Source organism: Colobus angolensis, unplaced genomic scaffold (assembly GCF_000951035.1).
Source record: "Colobus angolensis palliatus isolate OR3802 unplaced genomic scaffold, Cang.pa_1.0 Scaffold128, whole genome shotgun sequence".
Taxonomy (NCBI): domain Eukaryota; kingdom Metazoa; phylum Chordata; class Mammalia; order Primates; family Cercopithecidae; genus Colobus; species Colobus angolensis.
Genome location: NW_012114030.1, coordinates 37094 through 47925, shown reverse-complemented (window position 1 = coordinate 47925; position 10832 = coordinate 37094). Strand labels below are relative to the sequence as shown.

At 50.2% G+C, this 10832-nt stretch overlaps 1 protein-coding gene across 2 annotated transcripts in view; it reads right to left on the bottom strand.

The window, feature by feature from the left end:
- KDM8 (lysine (K)-specific demethylase 8) overlaps positions 1-9695 on the bottom strand; it is an 18793-nt gene extending 9098 nt beyond the window's left edge. Inside the window, exons 1-3 of one of the 2 annotated variants that reach the window (XM_011933453.1) lie at positions 9545-9695; positions 2390-2918; positions 1780-1851 (exon numbers count right to left, since the gene is read on the bottom strand). In XM_011933453.1, the coding sequence (XP_011788843.1) occupies positions 1780-1851; positions 2390-2887 (570 nt within the window). In that variant the 5' untranslated portion in view covers positions 2888-2918; positions 9545-9695. The remainder of the gene's footprint in view (positions 1-1779; positions 1852-2389; positions 2919-9544) is intronic. The other variant, XM_011933454.1, reaches the window with a different exon arrangement.
- Positions 9696-10832: the final 1137 nt, after the last annotated feature.

Sequence of the window (10832 nt, the reverse complement as noted above, 5' to 3'; positions counted from 1 at the left end):
CAGTGGCGCGATCTCGGCTCATCGCAAGCTCCGCCTCCTGGGTTCACGCCATTCTCCTGCCTCAGCCTCCCGAGTAGCTGGGACTGCAGGCGCCCGCCACCACGCCCGGCTAATTTTTTTTTTTGTATTTTTAGTATAGACGGGGTTTCACCATGTTAGCCAGGATGGTCTCGATCTCCTGACCTTGTGATCCACCCGCCCTGGCCTCCCAAAATGCTGGGATTACAGGCATGAGACACCACACCCGGCCAGTTTTTTGGTTTTTTTGAGACCAAGTCTTGCTCTGTTGCCCAGGCTGGAGTGCAGTGGCATGATCTCGGCTCACTACAACCTCCGCCTCAGGGGTTCAAGCAATTCTCCTGCCTCAGCCTCCAGAGTAGCTGGGATTACAGGCGTGTGCCAGAACGTCTGGCAAAGTTTTGTATTTTTAGTAGAGATGAAGTTTCACCATGTTGGCCAGGCTGGTCTCGAATTCCTGACCTCAGGTGATCTGCCAGCCTCGGCCTCCCAAAGTGCTGAGATTATAGGCATGAGCCACCACGCCTGGCCTGCAGAAGGCTATGATTGTGCCACTGCACTCCAGCTTGGGTGACTGGGCAAGACCCTGTCTGTAAAAAAAAGAAACAAAAGAGCAACCCACACACCATGCCCTTGGCCACATGGTGCCCTTGGCAACACCAGGTATCATATGAAGCCTTGTTTGCTAACTTAAGAGCCAAAGATGACATGCTGTTTCGCTATTTGCATCTCTCTCTCTTATTTTTTTAACCAGAGGTGAGGCTGAACATTACATTTGTTTAACAGATCTATTTCCTTCTTGTGAACAGTCTGTTCACGTTCCTGGTCTACCTCCTGGGGCTCAAGATTTTTTTCCCTATAGATTTGTACCATTCCTTACGTAATAGAGATATTCATTATCTGACATATTTGTTGAAAATGTTTCTTCTCCCTTTATTGGATTTTCTTTTATTTTGTTTACATGCATGTGTGTTTAGTGTCAATCACTTGCATTTTTCTTACATAAAAATAATTTGTGGCTCATGCCTGCAATCCCAGCACTTTAGGAGGCTGAGGTGGGTGGATTACCTGAGGTCCAGACAAGCCTGGCCAGCACGGTGAAACCCTGTCTCTATTAAAAATACAAAAATTGTCAGGTATGGTGGCAGGCGCCTGTAATCCCAGCTACTTAGGAGACTGAGGCAGGAGAATCGCTTGAACCTGGGAGGCGGAGGTTGCAGTGAGCTGAGATTGTGCCACTGCACTCCAGCCTGGGCGACAGAGTGAGACTCGGTCTCAAAAATAATAACAATAATAATAATAATATGCATTGTAGGAAATTCTGAAAACACAGCATTTAGAAAACTGTCAGAAATATCCCATAATTCCACTACTGAGTGTCTAGTACAGTCTTAGTCATTTCTTTCTGTGGGTCCGTTATCGGCCACTCTACAGACAAGGAAACCGAGGCTCAAAGGAGGTTAAGTGACTTGCTTGGGGGTGTTGTAAGTGAGGCCTGTGTGTGGGCACCAGGACCTGAAGCCTTCAGAGTAAACCATGCTCTGTTCCTGGGGGTGCTCTTTGGAACAGGCATACAGACCCAAGAGGTGGGAGAGATTGATCCCCAAAACAGACATCAGCTAGTTGTAGTATCTCATCCAAACCCAGGAGCAGAGAGACAGGAGCAGCCAGAGGTATCACCTCGCCTGGGTGAGACTTCAGCAAGCCCACCAAGAAGAAGCTGAAAGAAACGGGCCACTGCTGGCTGCAGCTCTCGCCCACACAATTGCTGTAAGCTGTTTCCCTCAGGAACCACGAAGCTTCTCTGTTGCCTCTCTGCTGAAAGGGCACTGCCTTTGCGAAAAAAAAAAAAAAAAGGAAGAAGCTTTCTTTTTTTTTGACAAAACGAATGGAGCTGTTCCATTTCAAAAATCATTGAGGGCTGAGCACAGTGGCTCACACCTCAGTGCTTCGGGAGGCCATGGCAGGGGGATCGCTTTAGGCCAGGAGTTCCAGATTAACCTGAGAAACATAATGAGACCCCATCTCTGCAAAAAATGAAAAATAAATGAAAAACTAAAACAATTAGCTGGGTGTGGTGCCACACTGCCATAGTTCCAGCTACTAACAAGGCTGAGGCAGAAGGATTGCTTGAGCCCAAGAAGTGGAGGCCGCAGTGAGCCGAGATCGTACTACTGCACTCCAGCCTGGGCGACAGAACGGGAGCCTACTTCGAAAAACAAACAGAAATTCAGAATCAATGGAGATGCTATTTTCCATCAGAGGGGTTGCAGGCTACGAGTCCTCAAACCGTGGGAGAGATGACTCGGAATTTCTAGAAGAACAGCATTGCTGGATGGCTAGTGTGCTTGGGGCAATCTCCCCCACATACCTTCGTGCAGGGCTGCTCCGGGGTGGAGCTGTGGGCAGGCCTCTTTCCAGGGAGGTGTGCCTGGAGGATGGCGGCAACCTTAAGGAGGATGTCCCCCAGGATGGCCGTCCCCATCAGCAGGCCCATGTCACAGACCCGCAGGGCTGTGGCCACAGTGGTGGCATCCTCAGGTGCCTGGCACAGACACAGGGCTTTCAGGAGGCAGCCGATGGCGTAGACCTGGCGCCAGTCTTTGTCTACGTCCCGCCACGTGCCCGTGTTGAGCTTCTCCCAGGAGTAGTCCAGGATCACCTCGCTGGTCTGCAGACACTCGTCCCTCCTGCCCTCGTAGAAGAGCTCAGTGGCTCGCTGTAACAACGTCACCATGCCCCTCTCCACTTTCTCCCCGAGGTCCAACTTCAGGTCTTCTTTAGTGTGCGGCAGGAGTGCCCTGAGGGCCTCCCAAAGAGTGCCTTCTCTGGCCAGGGGCTCTGCAGGGCAGGGGGGGCCTCCAGCCATCAGGCCACCGCCAGCTCAGTCAGACACGTGCCTGGGGAGGTGGAGAGAAGCAAGAGTCAGACACCAGGACAGACCTGATCCCCTGTGCGTTCCCGCAGTTTCCTGCATCTCATCTGTGAGGATTTTTCAACAGTGGTTTTCTCTGCTGGGCAGAAGCTCTGGAGAGGAGGGCCCCCATCTGTCTGGGGTCCCTGCTGTATCTTCAGGGCCTGTCTCAACACCTGGTACTCAGTGAGCACTGGATAAATGTTCAGAAAGGAACGTGTATTGTCCTTGTCTGCAAGGCCTCCCATACCCCTCTGCTGCCTGGCAAACTCCTACTCAACCTTTAAGGCCCATCTTAAATACCCCTATGTGAGGCCTGTTAAGATTCTCCAGCAGTGTGCTGTGTTCCTGCAGCCCTTGAGCTTCTCTTACAGCACTTGTCAGGATGTACGAAAACACCGGCTTACATGTGTGTCTATCCAACACTGCACTGCCAGCCCCACCAGCGCAAGAATGTAGCTCATTCCTCTATGTTTCCCCGGAGCCTAGAAGCAGAGCCCACCTCATGGCAGGCATCCGGGAGTGCCAGACTTTGAAAAGTATTCGAGGACGCTGGTACGGTGGCTCATGCCTGTAATTCCAGCGCTTTGGGAGGCCAAGGCAATTGGATCGCTTGAGCTCAGGAGTTCAAGACCAGCCTGGCCAACATGGCAAGACCCCGTCTCTACAAAAAATATAAAAATTAGCTGGGCATGGCGGTACATGCCTGTGGTCCCAGGTACTCGGGAGGCTGAAGGTGGCAGGATCACTTAAGCCTGGAGGCAAAGGTTGCAGTAAGCTGAGATCATGACACCAGCCTGGGTGATAGAGCAAGATCCTGTCTCAAATTTGAAAAAAAAAAAAAAAGAAGTGGCTTGCCCCGAGGCCGACGGTCAATCATTTGTGCAGAAGCAGGGCTTAAATTCCCGCTGATCTCAGCACCCTCTCCTGTGTGCCATGTCAATGCTGCATGCTTGACATATATTAACATGTCCCTTGCAGTCCTACGGCGGGAGTTTTACAGATGAATAAACTGAGATTTCAGAGGTTTAGCAATTTGTCCAAAACTACAGAGTAAGTGGCAGTGTCTGCCCAGAACACTCATTGCCCTCAAGGGTGAGCTCTTTGGACTTCAAGGAGCTATCCACAGGGCTGAGCTCACAATGAGTTCATTTCTGTCCTCGGTTCACAATGAACATTCTTTCTAGCAAGCTCAGGGCGTGGTAGGCCTCAGAAAGCCCCAGCCTGCCAGGGTGGGTTCTATCTCTAACCTCCTAAAATGCTTCTGTTGGCCTCATTCACAGCCTTCTTGGAGAGCTTCATAGTCCAATTTCCAGCATGGACTTATCCACTAGGCCAGCACAAGACACCACATGGGCCCATCCCTGGCCTCCCTGGGTGGCCTCCTGGCTTATCCCCTGTGTGTCTTCTATGAATCTTATAGAACAACATGGAGAAGTCTCATCTTGAGCATCCAAAAGACCTCAGGGGCCTCATATCCTGGCTTCTCAAAAAGGCTGGTGGAAAGGCCTCCCAGGAGACCATTTATTGCCTTACTATAAAACTGGCTTCCACTGGGGCTCTACGTACCAGCTTTGTAAACTTGTCTCTTGACGACCTTAGAAAACGGCCTCCCAGAGGGTTTCAAATGGGCTATAAACCTGTTCCCTGCAATGCAGACTACGGGCTTTATAAACTGGTGTTTCAGAGTGACCTTATAACATGGCCCCTCACAGGGCGCCTATCAGCCTTACAAAGCCAGGTTCTCGAGGTGGCCTCACGTGTGTGGCTTTGTAGCCAGGTTTGCCCAGTGGCCCCATGTGCTGCTTTGTCACCTGGCCTCCCAGGGTGGCCTCACATTTGATCTTCATAAACTGCCTCCTAAGGCAGCCTATCTGCTACTTTGCAACTTGGCCTTGGAGACGTCATGTTGAAGGCCAATGGACAGAGCCTTGTCCTGCGAGTTGGCTGTGCAAAACAATCTCCTCTTGGCCGCATGAAATAGCCTTATTATTATTCTGTAATGCAGAGCTCTTCAATGAATGGCCTCATCAAAAGGCCTTCAGAGATACTTATGTTGACAATATATAATGATCTTCCAGAGACAGAGGTTCAGGATGGCTGTATGAGTTTGTTTTCAAAATGACTTTTCAGATTGCCTGTGTATAAGCCACTTGAAAGGGCCTCCCCAAAAGGCCTCAAGATTGATATTATACACTACCCTCCAGCAGGGCACCTATAATCCCAGCTACTTGGGAGTCTGAAACAGGAGGACTGCTTGAGCCCAAGAATTCGAGACCCTGTTCTCTAAAAAAAATTAAAAAATTAGTTAGCTGGCTGTGGTGGCACACACCTGTAGCCCCAGCTACTCTGGAGACTGAAGCAGGAAGATTGCTTGAGCTCAGGAGTTTAAGGCTACAAGTGAACCGTGTTTGTGCCTCTGCACTCCTGTCTGGGCGACAGAGTGAGACCCTGTTTCAAAAAATAAAATAAAACTATAGCCTCCTGCAAGGCCTTATGTTGGCAGCATGGTGAAGTGGCATTCTGGCCGTATAAGTCTTCTGCCTGGTCGCATAGACTTCCCCAAACCTCTCATAATTTGGCCTTTTATGTAGTTGCCATATCAAACAGCCACCTCCTGGCACAGGAAACAGTCTTCCAAAATGGTTTTTTGAGATGGAGTCTTGCTCTGTCACCCAGTCTGGAGTGCAGTGATGTGATCTCAGCTCACTGCAATCTCCGCCTCCCAGGTTCAAGTGATTCTCCTACCTCAGCCTCTGAGAAGCTGGGACCACAGGCACGACTGCCACCATGCCTGGTTAATTTTTGTATTTTTAGTAGAGACGGGGTTTTGCCATGTTGGCCAGGCTGGTCTCGAACTCCTGACCACAAGTGACCCGCCCACTTCAGCTTCCCAAAGTGCTGGGATTACAGGTGTGAGCCACCATGCCCGGCCCTTGTAACTTGTTTTAAAAACTGGCCTTTCTATAGATGGGGGCTTGTCTGAGGACCCAGTGAAGTCAGATTTTGTCTTAGTTTTACAAATCGATCTGTGGTTTCTTCATAGTGACAGGAAAGTGTTGTTTGTTGTGTCCATCTACCCCTGCAGGGAGCAGACACATTGGCTCCTGTTAGCCGTGCAAAAAGGCCTTACAGAAGGAGTCTTGGTCTGGCTGGGGAAACACTCTCTTGTTAGCTGTGTAAAGCAATCTTCCAGGGTCGCTGGCCTCATGGGCTGTGAGAAGCAGCCTTCACACCACCAACCACTTGAGATAGGCCTCCTGGGAAATTCAGGTGCAGGCCTCAGGTCACTGCCTTTCTGAATGGTCTCAGGTCCAGGCTCATCAGCTTTCCGACATTCCCCACATACTGGTCCGATAAAAACGGCTTCTTGTTGTATCAAGCAATTTTCTAGAGGAAAGGACCAGCCAGAGTAGCCTTATGGCCTGGCTTTATTGATTGGCTTCCCAGAACTCCTTACTGAATTGCTGTTTACAAAGTCTTATATTAAGGCCAGGTGCAGTGACTCACGCCTGTCATCCTAACACTTTGGGAGGCCGAGGAGGGTGGATCACCTGAGGTCAGGAGCTCCAGGCCAGCCTGGCCAACATGGTGAAACCCCATCTCTACTAAAAATACAAAAATTAGCCAGCATGGTGGTGCACGCCTGTAATCCCAGCTACTCGGGAGGCTGAGGTAGGAGAATTCCTTGAACCCAGGAGGCAGAGGTTGGGGTGAGCCGAGATCTAGCCACTGCACTCCAGTCTGGGTGACAGAGCAAGACTATGTCCCTCCCCCCCCCTAAAAAAAAAGAACACACACACAAAAGGCTAAACAAACAGGCTTCCAAAGAAGGGAGTCAAGAATAAGATGTGTGACTTGCCAGTTATCTGCAAGAAGAAAAAAGATGTGTGAAGCAGTCTTTGAGAGGGGTGCCACAGACTGGCCTTCAAGAGCTCCACATAAAAGGGTTTATTGGGAGTTGTACAGATAGCCTTCTAGTGGCTAGGTGTAGGTGGGTCATCCAAACCAAGATGCTATTAATATTTATGTCTGCATCAGTAAAAAACTGGTGTTATTCCAGGCAAACTGACACCTACAGTAACCCAAATGTGGGCCATATGAAAAAGCCTGAGCCATATGAAAAAGCCTGAGTGGCCTCGTATCTTCACTTTACAAGTCAGTCTCCCAGAGCTCAACAGGTATTGGCCTTCAAAGACCTCTTGTTGATTGGAGAAGGCTGGTTTTTTTGTTTTTGTTTTTTAAAGACAGAGTCTTGCTCTGTCACCTAGGCTGGAGTGCAACGGTGCCATCCCGGCTCACTGCAACCTCTGCCTCCCGAGTTCAAGCGATTCTCCTGCCTCAGCCTCCTGAGTAGCTGGGATTACAGGTGCCCACCACCACACCCAGCTAATTTTTCTATTTTTAGTAGCGATGGGATTTCACCACGTCGCCCAGGCTGGTCTTGAACTCCTGACCTCAGGTGATCCGCCCTTTCTGAATGGTCTCAGGTCCAGGCTCATCAGCCTTCCGACATTCCCCACATACTGGTCCGATAAAAAAGGCTTCTTGTTGTATCAAGCAATTTTCTAGAGGAAAGGACCAGCCAGAGTAGCCTTATGGCCTGGCTTTATTGATTGGCTTCCCAGAACTCCTTACTGAATTGCTGTTTACAAAGTCTTATATTAAGGCCAGGTGCAGTGACTCACGCCTGTCATCCTAACTCTTTTGGGAGGCTCAGCCTCCCAAAGTTCAGATGACAGGCGTGAGCCAGCATCCCCGGCCCAGGGAAGGCTTTTTTTTTTTTTTGGCAGGGGAGCTGGGGGATCAGGTATAGAAACAGCTTGAGTGGTCTTATGTCCTGGCTTTGTGAACTGGCCTCATAACCTGGAACAGCTTTCAGGGGGAAGATCAAGCGCGGGTTGCATAAAACAGCTTTTGAGTGGACTTGATTCAGCCCCTAAATGCTCCTTAAAGTCTTGTCTGCTGGTGTATGAAATGAACTTGCAAAGAAGGTCAGAATATAGGCTGTTATGTGCTAACCTCTCAGAGTGGTTTTTCTCCTGGATTTATAAACAAGACTAAGATGAATCTTATAAAAGGCTTCTTGTTGGTCGTGTTAAACAAAAAGGAGCCAAATACAGCCTGTATATAACAGCCTTAAGACTCAGGCCTGGACTTTATAAATTCACCATACAGACAGAATTCACTATGCACACTAGCAAAGTGGGTTCCTGGTAGGTTACGGGATATATCCCTCTTGGAAACCACTGCCCTGTCATCCCAGGATTCTTTCAAATTATTTTTATTTTTTTTGAGACGGAGTCTCCTCTCACCCAGGCTGGAATGCAGTGCCCCAATCTCGGCTCACTGCAACCTTTGCTTCCTAGGTTCAAGCAATTCTCCTGCCTTGGCCGCCCGAGTAGCTGGGATTACAGGTGTGCACCACCACACTCAGCTAATTTTTGTATTTTTAGTGGAGACGGGGTTGCGCCATGTTGGCTAGGCTGGTCTCGTGAACTCCTGACCTGAAGTGATCGGCCTGTTTCGGCCTCCCAAAGGGTTGGGATTACAGCCATGAGCCACCGCGCCCACCCTTAAATTATTTTTAAACATCAACTCCTCTAAAGCACCTCCCTGAGTATTCTTTAAGGTGGCTGGGTGGAACAGCCTCTCTGAGAGCCTCACTGTGATTTGCAGAGGGTCTCAGGGTGGGCACTCTGCGAGCACCATGCTGGTCATGAGAAAGCCTCTCAGAGGGGGCTTCCAGGACAAGTCAGCCTACATCTGGCTTTCTTGGAACAGGCAGTCCGGTTCTCTAATCTCTTCAATGTTATTATGGCAGTATTCCACAAAACCTGTGCAAACACAAGAGCTTTGCAAAACTTCCCAGAGAAGTTCGGAACATTTTCAGAAAGCTTTATTCAAGGCACAAGGATCTCTTTGGCTAAGGGGCACCCAGTCTTTGTGTTTGGGTCATCCGTGTGGCCCCAACGCCAGCGCACCTCCTGATCCCGGGCTTGCTCCCATGTCCTCCCGAGCATGGCGATTCTTACCGTTGCTAGGAAACGCACCGATGCCCATCGTTAAGTCTTACGGAGCTACAAGCACCTTTCCTTAGGGCAGCCACACACCCAGGCCCCAGAGGGTCCCACGTACACCGCACTAGCCTTGAGCCCCCCGAGGCCTCAGACCCCCTTTCCTCCTCAGCGCCTTTCCCGGGGCTACATTTCTCGCGGCTCTTATCTGGGACCTGACGACTGAATGGTTTCCAGCCGGCCTTACACAGCAGGGCATAAAACCCGCGCAGGCGCACTAGGGCTACACCGACTAGACGCCAAGAACCGCGAAAGCGCACAGCAGCCCGCCTCAAGGGCCTGCCCTCACGCATGCGCAAAACCACTGCCAGAAGACGAGCACTACGCACGCGCGGAGCCTTTCCCTCTATCTGGCAGCGCAGGCCGGCTCAGAGCGCAAGCGCCGACGCGAGCCAGCCTCGGGCTTTCCAAGGCGCACAGGCGAGGTCGGGCTTTGCTGCTTCACATGACGCCTGCGCGGTCTATGCCTCTGAAACCGGCCTCTCCACTTCTGAGGAACTGGAGCTGAGCCCGTTCTCGAGTTGCTCAGACTAACCTCTCTTCAGCTGGGACGGTGTCAAGTCGCCTTTGGGCTGGCGACTACGCGTTGCTTTTGGTCGGACCACGCGGCTGTCTCCCCCAAGAAGTCAGAGGCTAGCATAGGAGTATCGATCGCTCACCGCTCCTCTGATCACGACGCAGTGCCTAGAGGAGTGCCGAGTGATCGATGCTGTGGCCCCGCCCCACTCCCGTTTAAAAGACCAAGGGATGGACAAGACAGAGAAAGGCTGGCTGTATCCTCCTGGTCCTTCCATGCTAGTGACACCCGATTTTTCCTCTGCACAGATAACAACTTCTTACAAGGCTGTTTGCATCCACCATTTAATCCCTGCAGCTGGGATTATTAGTTCTCCCTATTTTACAGAGCGAAACTGAAGCTCAGTGATTAAAGTGGCCACATACTTGTACTTTTGGAAAGTCAGACCCACAATTACCACGAGCAAGTGCTACATCCACAGTCTGCTCGAGTGAGAAGGCAAGTGGCCAGGGGACACACTCCTGCCACGTTTGCTTTGATGTCGAGTGGTGCGGGGGTCACTGGGACTTTTGTGTTTTGAGCACACTGTCCTATGGACTCCAAGTATGCAGGCCTTTCGCAGCATTGCACAGAGGCATGGAAAGTTATGTTCATACTGAGCTTGGGGTCTGAGTAGGAAACAGGCTTGCTCAAGATCAGTTCATAGATTAGTGGATTCTAGGTACTGTGCTTTAAAAATACTAAGATTGTAGCTATTGTAATGATCATGATCATCCCTATTTGAGGGAGTATGTTAATCCACTTTCACGCTGCTGATACAAAGACATACCTGAAACTGGGCAATTTACAAAGAAAAAGAGGTTTAATGGATTCACAGTTCCACGTGGCTGGGGAGGCCTCACAATCATGGTGGAAGGTGAAAGGCACGTCTGACATGGTGGAAGACAAGAGAAGATGAGAACCAAGTGAAAAGGGAAACTGTCAGTCCTCTGAGCCCAAGCCTGCATGTATACATCCAGATGGTCTGAAGTAACTGAAGAATCACAAAAGAAGTGAAAATGACCTGTTTCTGCCTTAACTGATGACATTACCTTGTGAAATTCCTTCTGCTGGCTCAGAAGCTCCCCCACTGAGCACCTTGTGACCCACCCCTGCCCGCCAAAGAACTACCCCCTTTGACTGTAATTTTCCATTACCTACCCAAATCCTATAAAATGGCCCCACCCCATCTCCTTTCACTGATTCTCTTTTTGTACTCGGTCCACCTGCACCCAGGTGAAATAAACAGCCTGGTTGCTCACACAAA